General features: G+C 43.1%; 1 protein-coding gene across 2 annotated transcripts; it reads right to left on the bottom strand.

Moving 5' to 3' along the window:
• Positions 1-5341: 5341 nt before the first annotated feature.
• Positions 5342-23341, bottom strand: LSMEM1 (leucine rich single-pass membrane protein 1). Of its 2 annotated transcripts, none has more exons than XM_062198988.1 (4): positions 23214-23341; positions 9604-9743; positions 7571-7699; positions 5342-5909 (listed from the first exon to the last, which is right to left on the bottom strand). In XM_062198988.1, exons 2-4 carry the CDS (start codon positions 9728-9730, stop codon positions 5779-5781), a joined length of 387 nt encoding a protein of 128 aa, XP_062054972.1. In that variant the 5' UTR covers positions 9731-9743; positions 23214-23341; the 3' UTR covers positions 5342-5778. The 2 variants fall into 2 exon arrangements, with proteins under 2 accessions (XP_062054972.1, XP_062054977.1); XM_062198993.1 differs by having other exon boundaries at positions 9604-9733.
• Positions 23342-23800: the final 459 nt, after the last annotated feature.

The following is a 23800-nucleotide window of genomic DNA, read 5'->3' as shown; positions in this document are numbered from 1 at the left end:
AAGCACCAGTGAGTTCTGTCAAAGCAGGAACTACTTTATTGAGGAAGTGTATGAAGTAGCACCTTGACAGTAGGGCCTCCATTTTGGAGCACTTGAGACTCCATTCTGGGAAAGCACCCCCCACACACACACTGTAAAACTCTGGTCTAAAACTATGATCTAAAACAGTAGAACAATAGCAGTCCACTACATCACACTTGGCAGAGCATAGAAACCCCCTAGCATAATTGTTCAAGCTTAAAAGTAAAAAGGTTGCACCTGGGTTAATGATAAAAATATAATTTGTCTATGTCCTACATATAATTAAAACCAATACCTGGATTAATGTCAGGATTATAAGACTGTAACTGGTATTGTCAAGATTATAATTGATACTAGTTTCGAATAGGTTTTAGGTCGGCTTGACCCCGGTAACCATGTATTCCCCCCTGTTCCTAGCAACCATGAATTCCCCTCCCGATTTTGTGGTTTTTGCCTTTATAAACCCTGTTGCTTTAGGCTTCAGGGTCGAGAGTTCTTTAGGGCATGAGCCCACTCTCCACCGCCAGCAAATAAAGGACCATCAAATTTTATCAATGTGTGGAGCTCCTTTGTTTGCACTCGCTCAGGTACAACCTGTACAGGCTTATAAAGCTTACAAAAGACATGTCCAGTAGGGGAAACAATCAGCGAAAAAGTCATGCAAGCATGGGTGGACCACGCACAGGGGCATCTTAAGCAAAGTATAGGGACCACGCACTGTCCACGTGTCCGGAACCAAAGCAGACCTATCCCTGCCGGTGGTCTGATCTTACGTAGCTTAACCGCAGCAGCCACAGACACACCCCTCGAACATCCGTCAGGTGCAATATTGTAATGGAGGTTTTAGTCAATGCCCAACAGATGGCAATATAGCAACAGGACGTTCTGAGTCTCTGGGGGAAGACAGATAGTTAATGAGAGGAAAGGGAATATGGGCTGATGAGAGAGCTGCAAGAATTTAGAGCAGAGAAACCAAGGAGTCCAGCAGAAACCAAGCAGGACCACACAGAGGAAGCAAAGAGTCAGTGAGACACAGCAGAGGTGCAGTGGAGAAGAAACTGAATGGGGCGACTGACACTACGCCCTCCTCCCTCCCCAGGCAGACAAAGTGAGACTTGAGGTCAGAGTCCACAGAGCTGCAATTAGCAGTGGGTGGGAGAGCTGGGTGAACTGTGTTTGAAATTCCAAGTTGGAAGAATAGGAGAAAAGACAGAGAACTTGGGCACACCTCTGCCCATCCATGTCTGCCCCTACTCCAAACCGGACCTGCAGCCATATTGTCTGTTTACATCTCTGAATGTAACACAGAGCTACTGTATTTGCCTCCTGTGCACGCACACACCCATCAATTGTGGGGCCACTTTGCCACACACCCCCACCCAGAAACAAGTATCACAACATTTCAGAGTAATTTCCCCACCATCACCACACAAACTATACAACGCAGAGAAGTTCCAAACATTGAAATCCCTAGCTCATTTAACACACCAGAGCCCAGTCCAAGTATGTGGAGCTTAGCACACCAGAGCTCTCCTATCTGCCCCCATTGCTATCCAGAAGTGAGCAGGACTTCCAGGGGTGGGGCTATGGATTTCCACTGGCAACACACAGACACACAGAAGCTCATAGCAAAGAAAAATCTCACCACAAGCACCAAGATAAAATAAGAGGAGTTTTTCTCAGATCTAGAAATAATGATGCTAAAATTAATTTGGAAATGCAAGAGACCTCGGATAGCTAAAGCAGCCTTATTCAACAAAAATAAAGCTGGAGACATCACAATACCAATTCCAAGACATACTACAAGACAGTTATAATCAAAACAGCCTGGTACTGGTTCAAAAACAGATAGACCAATGGAACAGAATAAAAATGCTAGAAACCAATCCAACCATCTACAACCAAGGAGCTAAAACCATTCCCTGAAGCAAGGACAGTATCTTCAATAAATGCTGCTAGGAAAACTGGATCTCCACATGCAGAAATATGAAGTATGTACCCCTACCTTACACCTTACACAAAAATCCATTTAAAATGGATTAAATACCTAAATCTATGACCATCAAATTACCAGAGATCATTGGGGAAACCCTGCAAGACATTGGCGTAAGCACAAAGTTCCTGGAAAAGACCCCAGAGGCATAGGCAATAAAAACCAAAATTAACAAGTGGGATTACATCAAATGGAAAAGCTTGTGTACAGCAAAAGAAACAGTAAGGAAAGCAAAGAGGCAATGGGAGAATTTATTTGCAGTCCATGCAACTGATAAATTAGGATTAATAAGCAGAATATATAAAATGATCAAAAAACTCAACAATAGCAAAGCAAACAACCCAGTAAAGAAGTGGGCAAAGGACTTAATATGACATTTCTCAAAAAAAGGAAATACAAATGGCCTATAGACACATGAAAAAATGCTCAGGATCACTAGCCATCAGGGAGATGCAAATCAAAACCACAATGAGGTTTTACCTCACCCCAATTAGAATGGCTTTTAGACAGAAATCAACAAATGACAAATGCTGGCGAGAATGTGGGGAAAAAGTTACTGTAATCTACTGTTGGTGGGAATGCAAATTGGTAAAGCCTCTACAGAAGGCAGTTTGGAGATACCTCAGAAAGCTGAATCTAGTCCTACCATATGACCCAGCCATCCCACTCCTCAGAATTTACCCAAAGGAAACAAAATCATAAAACAAAAGCATAAACTAAAAGAGTCATCTGCACCTCCATGTTTATTGCAGCTCAGTTCACAATTGAGATACAAAATCAACTTAAATGCCCATCAACGGAAGACTGGGTAAAGAAACTATGGGGTATGTACTCTATGGAATACTTCACAGTGGTTAAAAAATGAAATCTGGTCATTTACAGCTAAATGGATGAATCTGGAAAATATCATACTTAGTGAAATAAGCCAGTCCCAAAGGGACAAATACCATATGTTCTCCCTGATCTGTGACAACTAAGAGAGCACCTAAAAGGAAACCTATAGAAGTGAAACTGACACTATGAGAAGCAATTACTTAAACAGCCCTTGTCTTGACTGTTGAGGAACAGTTGATTATTTCATTTTATTTATTTATTTATTTTTATTCTTTTTTTTCTCTACTTAATACCATTGATTGAATGCCTAATGTAACATAGAATTAATCACAGACATATTAAGTCAATTGAAAATAGATACCAGTTAAAAATAAGAGTGGGAATGAGAAACAGAGGAGATGTACAGATCAACACACATTTCCACAGACTTTCCCCTAAGGGTGAGCTAAAAATTTGCCATGGGACTCCAAATCCCATTTAGCTGGGTGGCACTAATCCCATCTTATGTGATAAAGTGATCATATTAAGTATGGAATTGATCATATAGAGAGGACCAAAAGTCAAAGGGGTCACATAAATAAGACCAAGTGTCTGGCAATAAAAATAGATAGAATTACAAGGGAGAGAATGTTTCAACATGGGAAGCAGTCCACACAGCAGACTCATAGAATGAAAAACACCTGCAACAGAACTTTGACTTCAGAATCAGCCCGTAAGGCATTCTGATCTGACTGAAAATACCATGAGAGCATTTCAGGAATGGAAAGCCAAGGCATAGTGGCAAAAACGGTCTGCATGAAAGATCTCTGTGAGTGATAACCCAGTGGAAAGAAGCGGCCATCAAAGGATGTACTTTTCTCTGAAGGGAGGAGAGAACTTCCACTTTGCATATGGCCCTGTCTAACTACTGATGGAGTTTGTGGACTCAAAAGGCTTGCATATCCTTGGCAGCTCATGTCAAAAGCCTTGGGTGGTCACTGACATAAAAAATAAGAGTATCAATTGCTAAAGCAACAACAGAAGTCACTGTGCACTTGCTCCCATGTTGGACCTTTGTTCTTAATGAGGTGTACTATGAGAATTAATGGTAAAACTTATCTTCAAACTGTACTTTATACTTTATGTGTCTGTGTGGTGCAAATAGTTGAAATTTCTACTTAGTATAGAGTTGGTCTTCTGTGTATAAAGTCAATTAAAAAATGAATCTTAATGGAATATGGAATGGGAGGGAAGTGGAAGTGGGATAGGAGTTGGGGTGGGAGTTTGGGAATGGGAGGAAGAAACACTATATCCCTAAAAGCTGTACATATAAAATTTGCATGCATTAAATAAAAACCTTCAAAAAGGAACATAAAAAAATTCTGTGTGGTATCCACCAATTTTAAGAAAAAGATTATGTAGTACAAATTCTTTTTTGAGTGCAAAACTGGGTAAGTAAAATGTCTTTGCTTACTTCGTTAGCTATTTAGTGTTGTACCGTGTGTGTGTGTATGTGTGTGTGTTTAATCTTCAGGTAAACCCAAATATTTTTTATCAACTCCAAATGACAGAATTGCAGTACATTCTTAAACTGACTCACACAGTATATAGTAAATAAAAGATTTTTCTATGACTCACATGCTTTCTACACGTATTTATTTATTACCATATCTTTTTGTCATATGTAGAGACTGCTGCATAAGTGTCTCTCAGACAGCAAAGTGTTCTGGAATTAGAGGCACAACAGGTTGTGCTCACACTTGGCTGTGGGATGGGTGCACACGCCCTCAAAGGGATGTGGCAACAGGAGCAGCAGAGGACTAATGGACGTTAATTGGTAGCTAGGGTGTTTTTGGGAATTTGTAAATTTACATGAGTATTTAAAAAGGCCTGTCTCTGAAGATTTATAACACAGCTCTAATTCCTACCTTAGACCACCAGACCAAATTCTTTTCCCAAACCTTAAGTTGATGTACAACCTTGCCTATGTGCCTGTTAGCTTTTAGAACTGTTGGTAGCCTCTAAATAAAAATTGGAATGCAAGGCTATTGGGTGGCGTGCTCTTAAAATGGATACTCCTGTGTCCTGTAACCTCAATTGAAAAACCCCAGTCATATATTTTGTGCCTTGTTTTTTGTGCTAAAACAAAGCAGGTTCCAAATATTCCAAGCGCAGAATTTCATACCATAGCTTAGCAAACACCACAATTCTATCAGATTTTTTTTTCCAAAATAATTGGTAGGCTGCTGAGGGATTTATAAAACTACATATCTCCTTTGTCCCACATCTGAATGTGATCACCTGTAGGATGATTTACAGGCTAGGAGCTCAGTAAACATCAATTGAATTAACAGCCTGGTCTTTCCTTTTTGACCCCTGGCCCCAACTCTACCCACAAAACTACTGTTCATGTTTTTACCAGTAAGTATCAGGCGGTAAACCAGCTCTGAATCCCACCCATCACAGCCCCTAGAGAAACAAGTCAACATCTAATCAGCCACTGAGCAGAAGCACCTTTATTGAAAAGAATGACCACCTGGTTGTCTTCAACACTGAGTAGAGCTCAATGAATTCTTTAGGCATTCGCAGGAATTTTCTAAGCTGCATGAGACATAATGAACCACACTGGCACAGTGAACTCAACCCAGCGGCAATGCCCCTTTTGTGAGGAAAGTTGTACATATGCAGATCAATTCTGTTTTCTTAGGTCTTTCTTCATGCTAGCCACCCACTCATCATCCCATTAAGTCTCAAGCACCCTACCGAAGGTGAGACTGTGAGAAGCGCCCCCTTTCTAGCTGCTCTCCCCAATCCTGTTTGCTTTGAAGTTGCTCCCTTCCCTGCTTGCCACAGGTCGGCCCAGGCCTGGCTCTCTGCTAAGAGAATCTGCTGCCTTGAAGAAATGACTTGCTCAGTCTTGAGGTGTTAGCAGCTGTTCTCACAAAATCTCTTCAGTTCTGTTCTGGATCCAGCAGGTTGAGTCGCTTTATGATCATGTTGTTGATTTTCTTCAGATCATCTATGTCCCTTCCCTCAGCTACTAGTCTTCTTGACATGTCATCCATCCTGTTTCCGGTTTGGACTTCAAAATGGAAAACAGTGTTACCCTGGTTTCCAGTGAGATCTACTGGTGCACAGCTGAACACTGAAAGCCACCCTTGACCAATTCTCTGTTCCCAAACCCCTGGGTCCCAGAGGCCAGGAGAGAAACTGGTTAAGACTGAAGCTGTCTATTAAGGGAACTAAAATCTTTACAACCTCATGATGTCAGCCTGGAGTCCCATTGGCAGCTCCAGACAGACATTGGCTGAGAAATTGATCATTGTGAGTAGCCAACAGAAATTGCCAGCATGTCTGATTATCTCCCTAGAAGTGACTGTGGCATTGTCTCATTTCTACAGCCATTCTAGAAAAGGATTTATCCCAATCATTGGGGAAATGACATTCTTCAAGATCCATCCTATTTTGATTTGTTTGCTCTGAATTACCAGCCCGTAATGAATGTGTAATAATTCTCCTCAGACCACTCCTGAGCAAAGAGGCACAATATTTTCCAAACAAACAGAATACTCAGCATTACAGTTAAGCAAGGGAATGGAACATTTGGAGGAGATCTGTTTATCAGAGTTAAAATTTCCAAGAACTAAGAACAAAATCACTGCTTTCTATTTGAGCTCTTTATCATTTCCATTTTGAGGTTTATTTGAAAGCATCTTTCAGAGGCTGATAATGTTGATAACAGGCTGGCTATTAGGCTCAGTTGATAACAAACATGAGAGACTCACATGCCCAACAGTTATGTCTTCCTCAAGTTAGAAAAATTATGTTGGATAAAATATGGTCCAAGACATGAGTCTTGGACACAGCTACAGTGCTATGCAGAAAAAATACTTGCTTCTGGGGGAAAGTGTGGAGCTACAGTCATCTGTAACATGTGACATCATTCCTCCTCCAGGAAATCTCCCTCCCACATGAGTACAGTTTCAGAATGTTTGAAGGCAGGAAAGGGCAGAAGAAATGACAGCATGATGCAACCCAGCAAAAGTGGCACTCCCCTCTCAGACTCCTGCTCTTAAATGATCTGGACAAAAAAATCAAAGTAATTCCCCATGATTGTGTGCAGGGTTCAGTGAGAAAACTGGCAGGCTCGGTGGGCATAACATGCAGAAGGGGTAGAAACACCATGCACCTGCCCCTCATCCCAGGCAGAGAGAAAGGTGACCCAAAAGCTCAGAGGATCCCCTGACTGAGCAGCTGATGTGGGGAAGGTTTCACATCCCAATACCTTCCTCTGGGGCCTGGTGCAAGACTACAGGTGCAAGAATTGAATTCTGGGATGATGCACAAGTTAGAAAATCTAAGAGGGAGTTCAAAACCTGAATGTGACTCTATGTTATAAACTTGAATTTAATGGACCAATGCATGTACTAGATAAAGTTACTTGGGAGTAACTAGAATAAGTTACCATTGGAAGTTTGGGGAGCCAAATGGGAAATTAAAGTGTTTCAGAAATGTTTAGCAAACACACTTGTGACTCCCAGCCCCATGGACTTTTGCAGTGGATTTGGTCCCAGGAACGCTGTCCCTGGGCAGTAGGATTTATTCGAGGAACTCCTTGTCCCTCTGTCTCTCAGGGTAAGAATGAACTGCCAGAAAGCAAGGATGCATTCCAAGAGCAAAGTTAAACAATGAGCTACAAAGTAAATGCATGCAAGTGATGAAAACTCTGCCAGTGCTACTTACTTATCAAAAAGATGGCAAAGGAAACCAGTGCCAGGCTGACAGTCAGCACAATCAGCAGCCCCACGAAGAGCAGGCTCCAGCTTCCGCTTCCTGAGTTTGTGCCAAGCTCTGGGCTTTTCTCCTCTAGAGCTAAAAGGAAACAAACAGAACACAATGGCATACAAGTCGTCAACAGAACTGAACAGTTCCAGTAGCCTATTGTTGGGCATGAGCCACGATACACCCAATTTCCCTCTGACAAGCCTGGACCATGACTTATGCTTTAGGAATGTCTTTGGGCCATGGGCAGTTTGTTTACCTTCTACATTGGTTCACAAAGAATAAGCATGGCTAAGCTAATCTTGACACCTGTCTAGAAAGTTCTTTGAAGGCTCTTAGCACTGATATAGCAAGGCATGGATTTTTCTTGGGAAAAGGAATGAAGAAACTGAAGGCTGAACATCTCCCAGAAAACTCTTCTTATTTCAGGAATGATCAATTGTGTCTACATCCATTTCAACAAAAGTGGCCCTGCTGTGGTTTGGCTTCTTAAAGCTGCTTTCAGGGTGGATGTGTTTTGTAAGCAAGATTCTTTTCAATGTTTTGTCATTTAATTGGGGCTACAACAATGCTCATACAATAGTCTGGCTCCCGAAACCATGAATTATCTGACATTACCCACCATTTTGTGAGGTTTAGGGGCCTAGTGACACATAGGTTAAAATGAATAAGAAATAGAGAATTCTGAGATAGTGAAGCAGATTGAATTACTTTTGGACATTCTCCTACTTGAATTGTTCTCACTCACTGTGCTCATTCATTATGAATAGCTGGGCAGTTTACAACTCAGGTCTTATAAGTACACCCTACATCAATCCCCTTAATAGCTTTTGCTTCCCAACTAAAAAACACCATGGGCTGACTCAAACACCTATTTTATTGGAACTGACTGCAAATGAATACCTGAACTCATTAAACAAAGATTAAAAAATACTTCAAAAAGGACTTGAAGGGGAAAATATAGGTATAAAAACCAGGAAAACAAGTTTACCTGGAATGCATATAAAACAAATGACAAGGAGGCAATTTACACCTGTGTTTGGACATTAGTGTGTAAGCTGGAAAAGAGGCACATACTGATCTGATGGAACTCATTCATAATATTTAGGAGGCAAAATATGGTCTTCAGGGATTCCCCCTCACCCCTTTTTCTAACCCTTTAATTGGGCAATTTTTAAGTAGAAAATGAAGGTGATGTTTTTGCCCTGCATAATTTAAATGATATTTTAAAAACTGGGTGAACACATTGAGCATGTTTTCAACAATCTGCTATGGAGCAAGACCCCTGAGAGAAGCAGGCACCTTAAGTGACCCGCTGTGGCCACTAGATAGGCCCCACCCATTTCCAGTGACAGCAAGTCTCAGCATTCTTGAAGACAAGACCTCAAATGTGACTTAGAGGCCAAGGAAGCCCAGGATCCTGTCAAGGACTCAGAGGACAAAAGCAAGAATTGCCCAACAGTCAATAGCATTTCCAGGCCGGCACCGTGGCTGACTTGGCTAATCCTCCACCTGCAGCGCCAGCACCCCAAGTTCTAGTCCCAGTCGGGGCGCCGGATTCTGTCCCAGTTGCTCCTCTTCCAGTCCAGCTCTCTGCTGTGGCCTGGGAAGGCAGTGGAGGATGGCCCAAGTGCTTGGGCCCTGCACCTGCAAGGGAGACCAGGAGGAAGCACCTGGCTCCTGGCTTCAAATCCGTGCAGTGTGCCGGCCACAGCGGCCATTGAGGGGGTGAATCAATGGAAAGGAAGACCTTTCTCTCTCTCTCTCTCTCTCTCTCTCTCTTTCTCACTGTCTAACTCTGCCTGTTCAAAAAAAAAAAAAAAAAATCGCTTCTCGGCCTTTTGGTTAAGATCAAGTGTAATAGCATTTCCAATGCCAGGCTATTCCTACTGCCCACTTTCTGCCCAACACACCCACACATCCACATCAGCATTTGCTCTTTCCAGGCAGCATAGAGGAAGTAAGGCACACGAAGCCTTCCACGGCACACATACGGAAGAGATGCTGTGATTCGGCAGGACAGAGGTTCAGTTTGTTTAAGTCGTTTATGGAATCCACAACATAAAGCTTCCTGTCTTCATGACGCTCACGAGAACCAGTGTCCTGGGAAGCATGACTCATTGTCTGCAAGACACTGACATGAAAAATAAGATGCTGAGTAGGAATCTGGGGAGGGAATCAGTAGATGAAAGATACTGTTGTGGGCTAGCTTTATTAATTATTTTAATATTAATACTTTGAGGGCTCTTGTCATCTATTCAGATAAGAATTCTGGATATTGGCTCGAATAAGCAAAAATATGATAAGTTTTAGCATTTATTTAGTGTGAGAAGTACACAGGAAAGTGAGGGCTTTATTTAAAGGAGAAAGGAGTCTAGAAAAGAAAGCTGGGTCCATACCAGGCAGAGAGCAGGCCAGGAGCCACATGGAGCAAAGCAAGTGGTTAGGAGTAGCCAAAGATAGTATAGCACCAGCAGAGAGAACAGGCTGCCAGAAGGCTGTGTGTCAGAGGTACAGGACAACAAGGGAAGGGCCCACCATGCTCCACACATTTTATCTGCTTCCAAAAGGGGAATGCTTACATAATCTGATTGGCAGGTGGGCATACAGGCGAGGTCAGCTCGGGGCAGGAGATCACATTGGGGTGGGAGGGGCGTGGTCTTCAAGCTCATGAGTCTAATTGATTTAATCCTATCTGCCTGCCTATATCTCTTTCTCCCCCTTCCAAATAAATAAATAAAAATTAAAAGACAAAAAAATAGAGCCCGATAAGACATAACCAGAAGCAAGCTGACCCGGTGTATAAAGAACCAATTTATGTGGAAAGTTTACATAGATAAATTTAAGTTTATGAGCTGGAAGCCACACCCTCTTTGCTCTGTGTTGTCATGTTCCACTATGTGTCAATAAGGGGACCCCTTCCCAGGAAGTACCTCCTCTTACCTGGGACGTGGGGGCGGCATCACATAAACACTTCCATTTTTCTAAGCCCATAAAAAGCTGGGAAGAATGGAAGTGCTCTCTCTCTTCCTTGTGGACTCAGGAGGAGCAGAGCAGGGTATAATAATTTCCTTTCTTTGGCCCCTTTTCCCAAAATAAAGTCTTAATGAGTCTGTGCATTTTTCCCACTTTGTAAATAAAGTTTATCATACTGTATGCTGCATTTGGGCCTGTATTTAGAATTCTTCTCCAAGTAAAAGGCAAGAAGCTGGAAAATTAATTTAGGCTCTGTTAGCAAAATGGTATTATCTTATCTGAGGCACCATCTTAAGTCCTGGGCATCATCTAAGGCTCTGGCCCCATTGCCATCTGTACAATAAGCTTCAATCCTAAGCCCAGCCTGGCTTACTAGAAGTAAGGTGACCAAGTGGCCCAACCACAACACCCCCACCCTAAGGAGATTCACTGCTCCCACTTCCTTCCCTCTGCAAAGCTATAAGACCTGTTCTCCTAGTACAGGCTGCTGTTCTCTTATGCACAGGGAGGCAGCCTGTTGGGTTTTCCCTACCCGACAATAAATCTCCCTTACTCTGGTGTTTGGTGTGTTTTGTGGTGGTCTTTCACTGGTGCCAAAACCCAGGACCAGGCTCTCCCAGTGACCTTGCTCTCCTCTCAGGGTTGTGAGCTGCTTCAGGATCCTGGACTTCTGCTAAACATAAAACTCACCCCCAGAACTCCCTCACCACGGAATGCTCTGTGATCTCCATCCACCCACGGACCCTCCAAAATTCTGAGGGAAGATGGGGAATGAGAAAGTCTCTCATGGTGACCTCTACCACAGGTTGTGGTTCTGCTCTGCTTCATCTCAAAGTCCTGGTACCATGTACCACAACCTCCCATGGACTCTGCCTTCCATGGGCTCTACACCTTTCCAGAGGCTTTAGGCCTCAGGCTCCAGTGGGTGCATAGGTGACAACCCCTACTCTCTGTTCCGGTACCCTCCCCATCGAATGGCTATGATCTTGGGGAAGCCTGATATCTACCAATCTGAATCCACAGGTCACCATGGGAACTTCCTTGTCCCATGTCTCATCCAATCCTCCTCTCGGTTGTCTGCTACCTTAAAAAACAATCCAAATGGCCACTCAATGGTGTTACTGGAGAAGGCAGGGTTTTTGTCTTCGCACAAGAAAGAATTCAAGCGTGAGACAGAGAGTAGTGGAAAGCAACATAGCAAGGTTTATTAGGGCAGGGACATCCATAAGAACGATGGGCACCTCTCCAGACAGGACCTGAGAGAGAGTGTCCAGTCGCTCAGGCTGGAGGAGAGTGAGGTTACATGGTTGAGTGGAGAGAATACACCTGGCCAGGCCAGGCGGGCAGCTCAGCAGAGAGGCAGAGGGCTGAGCGCAGTTTACAGTTAGGCTGGGGTTTTTAAGGGGATGAGTCTTGCCTTCCCTTCCCCCTCTCCTTCTCCTCCTCCCAAACAAAGGACTTTTTGGGTGTAAATACAAAAAATTCCTTTCTGAGTTTTCCCCCTGAAGTTATCAGACAGGGGGAAGCCTGGCTGGCATCTGAACGGGCAGGGCATTTGAAGTGCAGATATTGGGCTGCACCTGGAAGGTTATCAGGATGACTTTGAGATGCAGATACTGGATGGACCTAGATGTCAACTCCTTAGGCCTTTGTCACACACACATAATCTCATTTCTGACTTCCTGCCCAACAATGGCATGTTTGATCCTGACATTCAGAATCTCTACCATTTCTGTGAACATTCAAAAAGTGGAAGAAAATCTATGTTCAGTCTTTCTCCTATCTCAGCTCTAAATCTTCTCTTTACACCTTGTTTTCTGGGTCATGCTCTCTTAACTTCCAAAGCTAAAAACCAACACCCCTTTCTTCTATGTTTGATGCTCCGGCTCTCACTGTCTCTCACTCACTCACTGCGTTGCTTAGAGAACCAGACCCCAGCATGCTGGACCTATAAATAAAGTCCCTTTGTTCTTTGCATTTTGGTGAGTCTGGCTGGTTCTTTCTATCTGGGCGATCCAGAACACACACCTTCATCCTGGAGAAGCAAAGGCAAGTTTAGGAAATGGTCCATCTCCATGCCATCACCCTTTGGGGCAGGGCATCCAACTGGTCTTCACCCCTTCCCGTCCTGATCCAATTTTACCATAAGAATAGCAAGGGAGTAGCAATTCCATCCTTTTGAGCTCATAGTAAACAACTCACTTATCCCACCCTTCTGATGGTTCTTTGTTCTATTGTGAGCAGGTCAGACAGGAAAAAGGATTGCAAATCAAGTCTTTTGATCCCACCATGTAATTTGAATGTCAAGCTGACCCTGCCAGGTCTCCTCAATTAGGTCCTCTAGCAATGACTCTTTCCTTTGTTTTAGACTCTGTGCTGTAGGTAGGCTTATGGAATAAAATTTATTAGGTTTGTGGGCTGGAAGACCATGCCCCTGTGTGACTTCATGCCCCTACCTGGCCACACCTGAGCACCCACTGGCCAATCAGGTTAATTAACCACTCCCCTTTGGAAGTGGATTAAAAGCCTAGGACACCATGTGCCCACTGGCTCCTTTCCTTGGCCTTTTGCCAGTAAAGCACTGAATGCAGTTGTGTGCCTCCAGAGCACCATGGCCTTTGGGCCTCCCGTTCCATGCTTCCTGGCCTAAATGCTCCTCCATGTGGCTGGCTCCTGGTACTCAGTATGAATCCAGATTATCCCTCTCTTTTAGATAAAGCTCTCTCCTATGCATTTCTCTCACTGAATAAAAGCTTAAAAATGTACCATGTTGCCTCATTTATCTATGCCAGAATTCAGAATTTTTCTCTGAATATTAGGCAATAACCCACATTGGCTCTTTAATATTGGGAATTTATTAATAAGCATATGGCGATGTGGTATGGTACCCTAAATTCTGATTTCATATGGCACCCCAGGTGGGACTTTTGGGGAACTTTAAGGAGGCCACATTTTGTTATCATATTTTAGGGGGCCAATTCCAATATCACCACTTGGGGCCTCATGTCTTTGTAATCATATCTTCTACTCTTACCTTAATGGCTGTACTCCTAATCTGTGTGTATTGGTGGTCCTCTACCCCCATTTAATGTTGTATGATTATTCAGAATTTTTTCTACAGACAAACCCCTCTACCCCCAAGAGACAAGCAGCCTTTATCCTGGTTTTGGTTGGGATCAGCTTCAAATCCTTCCTCTCCTTTAGCAGTGATCTCAGGAACAGCTTTGGGCCACAATATTATCTTGACCAACCGACTCCAAAAACAACTCTAATAGTCACACTCTTAGAACCATTGGCTGCTACTCTCACCCTGTGATGGAACAAGGACATAAGCCTCAGCCATTCTTGTTCATTGCCCAAAAGATAAACATTGGAATATATACCTTGCCCTTGAATCCCAATTGCATCTCACACCAATACCCCACCCCTCATTCTTTTTCAGGTTCCCAAGGCCTCGCCTAATTCCAGGAATTCCCCTCCGCCTGCTTCCCCCTACCCCTACCCCAATCCCTAGCCTTCCTTAAAAAGGCCTGGCCCCTGGAGGCTGGGGCCTTCTGCCACGTGTTCCATCAATGTACACACGGGCAGTAGGTCATCCAACTCTATGGATTTATTTTCTCTGAATAAAATTGGCCTGGCTGTAAATTTGATTTGTTGATTAAATGTGAGGACTTTTTACTTCAGCAAATGCTCAGCTTTTTTTTTTTTTTTTTTTTTTTTTTTCTTTAGAAATGCACCTGAGCAAATGCAGCAGAGGTTTTCACTTCAGGTGGATTCAGTTTCAGTTTCTCTTCTCTCAGCTTTAGAAGCTTGGGATAAAATGCAAATCTTAATGTCTTTTGTTCCTAATCTTGGTAGCTTTGGGTGAGCATATTGTTAGGAAACTGGCGCAGGTTTAGCCAGGTGGCCACACAGCCCAGCTACCTGAGCCAGGCTCCACCCCCATCCTAATGGGATTCGCTGCTCCTGCTTCCCTGCCTGCCCTCAGGCAAAGTTTTAAAAGGGCCTGTTCCTGAACACGTGCTCTCTTGACTCTGCTCCCTGCTCTCTTGGCCTCTCTTGGCTTCTCTCCGCCTCTCGTCTCTCTTCTCCCTCCTCTCTGTCTCTGTCTCTTATACTCTCTTTCTCTCTTTTTCCTTCGCCGCCCCTTCACTCCAGTCTGTAGGGTGTTCCCCAATAAGCCCTTTCCCTTACTCCGGTGTCCGGTGTGCTTTGCGATGGCTAACATTAATATATAACACATATGCCAACACAAAATGCTAGGGTTAATGGAATTTGGGAGAAAATGCAAGAAAGGGGGCCAGCTTACACGTGTTTGCTGATATTTAAATTATTCCAAGTTGTTTGTGATGTGTTTTTAAGGAAAATGTATATATTTATACATTAAGGAAAATGTATATATATAAAACTTAACCTCTAAGTCATACAGAAGGATTTCACAGTTATCAACAATGAGTTTGCCTCAGGTTTTGGTTTTAAAACCAGGAATGCTAGAGGGACTTTTCATTTACCAGTTTTTTGTGGAACAAACTGGAAAGAAACAGTCCTGTTGCATAGTAACCACATGGTCTCATAGGTAGGAAGTCAGAAATTGAGCTTATGTGTGTATGAGAAAGGCCTGAAGACCAGCACCTACTGTGGAAGCTCCAGAAGCCCAGTATCTGCACTTCAAAGTCCTGCCAGGATCCTGATGACCTTCCAGGGAGTCCTGCCCCTTCTACCTGGCCTGATAAACATCCTTCCTCTAAGGCGGGGCAATGCCAGCCAGGCTTCCCCTGTTTGATAACTTCAGGGGGAAAACTCAGAAAGAAATTTTTCATATTTACAACCAACAAGTCCTTTGTTCAGAAGGAGAAGAAGGAGAGAGGGAAAGAAAAGGCAGGAAGGCAAGACCCATCCCCTTAAAAGCCCCAGCCTAAATGTGAACTGGGCACTCTCTCTCAGGTTCTGTCTAGAGAGGTGCCCATCCATTCTTATGGATGTCCCTACCCTAATAAACCTTGCTATTTTGCTTTCCACTGCTCTCTGTCCCACACCTGAATTCTTTGCTTCTCTGGTAACAGTCTCAAGAAGTGGGAGCCCAAACATGGCAGAGGGTTCACTTCCTGTGGTGAAGGGTGGGACTTCCCCTACAAAATGACAGTTTCCAGTAAAAACACAAGGTTTCCAAGTGAGTGGACACCTTGAGGACTTCCATCCTTACAGGAAGATGGGCAACAGACTCTACCTCCAACACGGTAGCCCCTGTGGCCAGTCACATGCTGCATGCCTGATTAGCAGAGTGATTTTTTTGTTTGTTTGTTTTAGCTTTATGCTGCTCTCTTGCCTCCTGGGGTTCAGTATCTCAGGCATGGTGGACCTTCTAAGATTTAATCCAGGAAATTGTGCTCATTCAGTCAAGAGAAATAATGCTCTTCGATGTATAGGATCACCACAGACAAAAAAACAGCTAAGAACATTTCTGGGAATGGCAGGATTCTGTAGAATATGGATTCCAGGGTTTGAGTTAATAGCCAAGGCTTTACTGCAAAAGCTGAGTGGCCTTTCTCCTGGTTTTGGTTGGGATCAGCTTTAAACCACGTCCACCAAATAGTCTTCACAAGGGTCCACAGAGCCCCCCTCATTTCCTCTCCTCTATGAAATCCTCTCATTACCTGGCTAATGCCACTCTTAGGATCATTGGTTGATATTCTAACCATGTCTTTTATACTACCATGTCTGCTTAAGTGTTTACAGGAGTTGATAATGGAATGAACCAAGGCTTTCAGCAACCAGGCAATCAACCAAATGCTGCTACAGGGATATACTTGGCTCCCTACCTAGGAGAAAGCACTTGAGACATTGCCCCATGCCAGTGAAGAGTACCTCATTGCCCCATGTCAGCAGGAGGTAGCTCTAAAGACAGATCATCGGACCTCTATCCCTCCTGTTCTTTTGGGACTAATGTAACCCCATACAACTGCTTTATAAAAAACAAAAGGAGGGAATGTTAGTAAAATGGTGCAGTCCTGACACCACCCTAGGCTCTAGCCTTCGTTGCCATTGCTGGAAGCCAGGTAGCCACATGGTCCAACCACCAGTGTCAGCCCCACCCCCATCCTAATGGGATTTGGTGCTTCTACTTCCCTGCCTGCCCCTCAGCAAAGTTTTAAAAGGACCTGTTCCTGAATACATAGCCCTCTTTCTCCCCATCTTCTGATCTCTCTGTCTATGTCTGTCCGTCTCCTGATCTCTCTGTCTCTTGATCTCTCTCTTACACTCTCCTCTCTTTCTTTCTCCTTCTTCGCCCTCGCCCTCCAGTCTGTTGGATTTCCTACAATAAACCCTTACCCTTAAAAAAAAAAAAATTAGCCAAGGCTATGTATGAAGCTTTAAAAGATACTGACACAGACCCACTTTGTTCGACAGGAAAAGTACAAAATGTGTTCCAAAAAATCAAAGAGCTTTTAGGGGGCAGCACTGTGGTGCAGCAGGTTAAAGCCCTGGTCTGCAGTGCTAGCATCCCATACAGGCTCTGGTTCTAGTTTGGGCTGTTTTTCTTCCAATCCAGCTCTCTGTTATGGCCTGGGAGAGCAATAGAAGATGGCCTAAATTCTTGGGCCCCTTGCACCCATGTGGGAGATCCAGAAGAAGCTCCTGGCTCCTGTCTTTGGATCAGCACAGCTCCAACTACCCACTATCTGGGAGTCTATAAAATATGTTCTTTCCATCTTAAAGGGCACTCCATTTGTAATTGGTTTTGTTCCAGTTTTGCTCATGCTGATTGATGAACTTGTGTGTTTCAGAATCCAACATCTTCTAAAATAATGATGACCATGTGGGGGATGCACCCATTGGTGGTGACTGAAAGTTCTCCAGCTCATGAAACAGAATCATTAGACAAAGTAGGAACAGATTTCTGGACCCAAGATTGGCAGGACCTGCATCCTTGATCAGCGTCAAGTAGCTATAGAAGATATGATGGTCTACATCCTTCAGCATCTCCTTAAGAGTAAGGGTTGGAACTCTCTGAGGAGGGAATGATGTGGGAAAGTTTAGATAGGTAATTTTAAGTTCATGAGCTGGAAGCCACACCTCCTTCACTCTGTGTTGCCATGTTCATCTACCTGTCACTCAGGGGACCCCTCCCCAGGGAGTACCTCCTCTTACCTGGGACATGGGGGTGGTACATGTAAACATTTCCATTTTTCTAAGCTCATAAAAAGCTAGGAAGAATGGAAGTGCTCTCTCTCCTCCATGTACACTCAGGATGAGCAGAGCAGGCTGTGATAATCCCCTTCCTTTGGTCTCCTTTCCCAAAATAAAGCCCTAATGGGTCTATGTATTTTTACCACTTTGTAAATAAAGTTTATCACACTGCATGCCATGTTTAGGCCTGTATTTAGACTTCTTCTCTCAAGAAATTGGAAAATTAATTTAGGCCTTAACCCATCCCATAACAGAATCACAACTACTACTTCAACTAAAGGTCTCAGAAAGTTTAGCTTATCCAAAAGAAATGCTTCCTTCTCAGACAACTCTGTAACCATCCTTTTTGCTTTGCTTTCCAGGAAGCTCAGGCTCAAACCTGTGGTTGAACTTCAACAATAGAGCAGCTCCTTGTGCCGTGCCCTGCCTGTCTGTATTCGCTCTTTTCTCCTCAGATTTTTCAGTTATGTCTGTATTTCTCCTGGACCTGTTTTTTAAAATTGATTTTTAGATTTTTTTTTCTCTTTCATTACATTGTTCATATTCTGGCAAGCTTCCTCAAATCTTTTATGCAAGACTGGTAATAAATATATAGAAAGACAAATTAAGCTTATAGCTTTTGGGCATGAAGAGTCTCAAAAGGGAAAAAAAAAAACGATTGTGTACCATCCTCACTGCCCAAGGCTTTAAGTCAAATTTATGATTTTTTATATTTTTCCTCAGTAGAGTGTACGAATGAATATTTTTTAAAAAACTTATTTATTTATTTGAAAGACAAAGTTACAGAGAGGCAGAGTCAGAAAGCAAGAGGTCTTCTATCTCCTGGTTCACTCCCCAAATGTCTGCAATGGCTGGAGCTAGCCCAGTCAGAAGCCAGGAACCTGGAGCTTCTTCCAGGTCTTCCCTGGATACAGGGGTCCATAGATTTGGGGCCATCTTCCTCTGCTTCCCCAGGCACATAAGTAGGGAGTGGATCAGAAGTAGAGCAGCCGGGACTCAATCTGGAGCCCATATGGGATGCTGGCACTGCAGGCAGCGGCTTTTACCTGTTATGCCACAGCGCCAGCCCCAGTATCTGAGTCCTTAAGTCACTAAATGCTGGCTGTGAGTCCCCAAGACAAAATCTTAGCAAATTTTGATGTGCTAGGGAGGAACCCTGCTGGACTCAAGGGTCTCCCAGGTCTCTTGCATCTAGGTGTCCCTTCACTGAAGTCATTTTTAACTCTGATGTTTACATTTCCATTAAATGTCATATTCTCTAACAAAGCACAACTTCAGGTAATACTGAAAAGCCAAAATGGATGGAAAAGGTTTGTATGAAGACATGCCTCTGACACAACAAGAGAATGTGTGGCCATGTCATTACATGCAAAGAGGTTCTAGAATGAAAATTCTAGTTACTGTAAAAGCCTGCGTTTTCATGGCTGTATCTTTTCATTAAACAAGTTTAATGGCAATGTATATTTTTGGACCTAAAAAGGATTTTAGACATGCTTAGTCTAGCCCCATCCTTTCCACAAATGCAGAAGTTGACACTCAGAGAGATAAATGCCAAAGACTTAATTAGCTTGTTGCAAAGTGGAACTGGTTTGTTGTTCAGAGTTCAGTGGATCTTCCCTGATGCTGTCTTTGCTCTCCACACCCCTCCTAATCTTCTTTCTTTTTTTTTAAGATTTTCTTTATTTATTTATTTGAAAGGTAGAGTCACAGACAGTGAGAGGAAGAGACAGAGAGAAAGGACTTCCCTCTGCTGGTTCACTCCCCAAATGGCCACAATGGTTGGAGCTGTGCCAATCCGAAGCCAGGAGCCAGGAGCTTCCTCCCAATCTCCCACACGGGTGCACTGCTTTTTTTCCAGGCCATAGCAGAGAGCTGGGCTGGAAAAGGAGCAGCTGGGACTAGAACCAGCACCCACAGGGATGCCGGCGCCACAGGAGGAAGATTAACCCACTGTGCCACGGTGCTGGCCCCCTAATCCTCTTTCAAGACAGCTTCACTATCACTCCCGCTGAGAGGAGATAATCTATCTCCTTCCTCTGTGCTGTGGCTGGAGCCTTGTGTGTTTTTCTACCAGAATATTGATGGTATTTTATTACATTCATTTGCTTACAGATTTGACTTCCCCAATAAACTGAAAATTCCCCAGGGTAGAAACCAATTCTGTTTTCAAATGCTCAGTGTCAAAGCTGGGCAAAGCTGCAGCCTGCAATTCCAGACTCCATAAACCCCATATTGGTGCACTGGTTTGAGTTCCAGTTTTCCCACTTCCTACCCAGCTCCCTGCTAATATGCCTGAGAAGGCAGCAGAAGATGGCCCAAGTACTTGGAACCCTGCCACCTATGTGGGAAATCCAGATGGAGATCCTGGCTCCTAAACCCAACTATTGTACCATTTGGAGACTGAACCAGCAGGTGGAACATCCTTTTCTCTCTGTTTCCATATCTCTTTCCATTACTCTGCCTTTCAAATAAGTAAAATAAATCTTTACCCCCCAAAAGTGAACTTGAACACCTAAAATATCTAAGATTTAAATCTCACTATTTCCCAATGAATTTGAGCCAGTTAATAAGTGCACCAACAGAAATAAGATGGAGGTCCTCATCTGATGTCTACCTGGACTCAAGTGAAGTCAATACAGTAAACATTGTTTCTGCAACAATACTGGCAACATGTATTTCCTTCCTTCCACCATTTTTTAAAAATTTCCTCTAATGCCCCACTATAGAGTGGAGAGAAATATAATTAGAGTTAAGAGAAACCAAATTCAGGGGAAAAAAATGGAGTTGGGAGGGGACACCTATGGAATATCTGAGGAAAGTACCCATAATTAAGTATATAGCTTCCTCTGTCCTCTAAAAGATCAAAAACACAGAAGTTGAGAGTAGATTAGTGGCTACCAGATGTTAGGGAGGGGAAGGAAGGTGGGAGAAGCGAGAAGTTGGTAAAGTTGCAGTAAGGTAGGAGGATTAAGTTCTGGTGTTCTAGTCACAGGATGGTGACCATAGTTAACAGCTGGAGAACCTTTTGAATGTTCTCATTGCAAAGAAATGATTAATGTTTAACATGATGGATGTGCTAAAATTACCTTGATTTGATCACCTCACAGTGTATACATTTATCCAAACATCATGTTGTACCTCATAAATACATGCAACTATTATGTGTCAATCAAAAGTAAAAATAGTAATAAATAAATCTTTAAAAAAGAAGGAGGGGGGGCGGCGCTGTGGCACAGCGGGTTAACACCCTGGCCAGAAGCGCTGGCATCCTATATGGGTGCCGCTTAGAGACCTGGCTGCTCCACTTCCGATCCAGCTCTCTGCTATGGCCTGGGAAAGCAGTAGAAGATGGCTCAAGTCCTTGGGCCGATACACCCGTGTGGGAGACCTGGAAGAAGCTCCTGGCTCCTGGCTTCGGATCAGCGCAACTCTGGCCGTTGCGGCCAAATCGGGGGTGAACCATCGGATGGAAGACCTCTCTTTCTCTCTGACTTTCCTCTCTCTGTGTAACTCTGACTTTTGAATAAATAAATAAATATTATTTAAAAAGTAAAAATATTAAAACTTAGGAATAAAACCAGCTGGTACTTATGAAAAATGGGCCCCTAAAAGCCTAGCTAGTGAGCTTAACAAGTCGTGTTCTTTCAGAGTTAAAACTAAAATGTGTTTCAGTTATCCTGAAATTTTATTTCGCAAGAATACACAAATCTGTGAGTATTTGATTTACGGTATCATTCTTGATGTTAATATTATGGAATACAAATATACTTTATGGAGCATGACTAAGGGAATGACTTGATGTAACAACAAAAAAGAAAGGGCAGGCATTTAATGAGGTGGTTCAGATGCCACTTGGGACCCCCACATCTCCATCAGAGTGCCTAGGTTTGTGTCCTGGCTCCACCTATGATTCTAGCTTCCTCCTAATGCAGACCCTGGGAAGCAGTGGGTGAAGGATTACTACTTGGGTTCCTGCCTCCCATATGGGAAACCTGGATTGCGTTCTTGGCTCTTGGCTTTGGCCTGGCCCAGCCCCAGGTGTTATGGTCATCTGGGGAATAAACCAGTGGGTGGGAGATCTCCATCTGTCTCTGTCTCTCTGCCTTTATAAAAAAAAATTAAAGAAAAACAGCAGCAGATAGAGTAAAAGAGCTTTAGAAATAAATCAGATCTTATCCTTTTAAAGCCAAGACAAAGGTCTCAAAGTGTTGACTGGTACATGGCCACAAAGTTTCCAGTAAGTCTTTTAGCATCATGTTTTACTTTATTATCTCAAACATTAGCATTTGACCAGGAATGCAGGTTGTGTGTCACATCACAGGATTATCTTTCCAAGTATAGTTCTATTTTAGTCATAGTGACTGACATATAGTACATTTTTGGATCTCTGACTTAATATCCTTGAGCCTTAGTTTCCTTTTCAGGAATGTAACTGCTCTTAATAAACCTCATACTGAAGTTTAATCAATGTTTACAAAGTAGAGGACCAGCTAGAGAATCAGCCACCAAAAAAAATTTTTTTAATGAAAAAGTAGTAGTAGAGCTAATAAAATCTCCAATAAAACTAAAACAACCTAGAAAGTGCTAGGAAGTGCTCAGTAAAAGCCATGCCCTAAAAGAAAATCTCTTTTTTAGGGTGAAGTCACAATGTAAATAGAAAATATATTTTTTAATGAACTGCAACATGCAAAAAGGAAATAAAGAACTAGCAGAGAAAACTGAGCTGGGGGATGTCCATAGCCACCAAGAGCTGACAGATGACTTGCAAATGACTCTGTAGTGCATGGATACAAAATCACATGGCCATAAAATCAGGGTTCACAGCTGTTTTGACACCCAGGGGTTGCTATCTTTGGCATCTCCAAATGAGGGCATCTGAGAGCAAGGCTGGAGGAGCCAAGATAATCTGTGGGACAATAACTCAACTCTCTCCTAACTCCAGCGTGCAAACTTGCTTTATTCACCAAGAACGGCCAAAGCAGCATCCTTTAAAACAGGACCCTTTCTAGTAGCTTGAACTGAAACATGTAAGTAATTTCACTTTCCTCTGTTTTTCGATCACTGTGGCTGATTCTTTTTGCCATGTAAAGAATTCTTCAACCACAAATAAATATTCTGATAAAGATAACTATGAAAAATTGCTTTGTGCTTTTTTTTCCACAGTAATAACTTGTACCCATATTGCTAGCCACAAAATCAGAAGTGTTAAAATCGGGCTTGATTCAAAGCTAGTAAGAAGATTTACTGAGTGAGTTATGATAATTTGTCCTTTAATTCCACTTCAGAGCCGAGGCTTCTTCATATCTAGGCAGTAATTTTTAAAATCAAGTCTAGACCATATCTATCAAAATTTAAAAGCACAGAGCACATGCAACAATACCTCCCAGACTCCAGAATCATAATTTAGTCTCAGCAGACTAACAGCATGCAAATTACTTACGAAATGGGAGCTTTGGCTGCTAGGTTACCAGGAAAACAGCACCAAGTATTCAGGAGCAACCACAACACTTGCTTACTCGGTCGTCTTCCTTTGCCTTTCTTCAGCAGACAGAGCTCCTAGGAGGCCCATAAGCCCCAGCATGAGCCTGTGGGTCTATATTTAGTGTTAATGCAGGCAAGCAGTGTAGGACTCCAAATGCCACCTTTTCTCATAGTATCTGGTGTTTTTAGGAAATATACCAAAACTATACTTTTAAGAAGCAACAAAAAGACCTCCATGCTCTCTGAGTTGGTAACCCAAGAGGTATTTATTGATAAGACTGCAGTCAATGCGCTGTTCACAGTCCTGACACACTTCAGCACCTCTGCCATGACACATTCCCATACATAAATGTCCTGTAGCAGCAGGAGTGCCACTGTGACAACTAATGTAGCAAGGACCCCAGACCACTCAAGGAATGCAATCAATAGGGCCAGAGTGTGGTCGTGACATCATAATTAGGGTGATGGCAGGAAGCTACCGGTCGGCATGAGGAAGGTAGCACTGCATCTCATCCATGGTTTTTCCTTTAAAGGCGTGTTCTCACA

The sequence above is a fragment of the Lepus europaeus genome, chromosome 1 (genome assembly GCF_033115175.1).
Source record: "Lepus europaeus isolate LE1 chromosome 1, mLepTim1.pri, whole genome shotgun sequence".
Lineage (NCBI taxonomy): Eukaryota > Metazoa > Chordata > Mammalia > Lagomorpha > Leporidae > Lepus > Lepus europaeus.
Note: the sequence above shows the minus strand (reverse complement) of the source record. Positions and strands in the feature narration are given on the sequence as shown.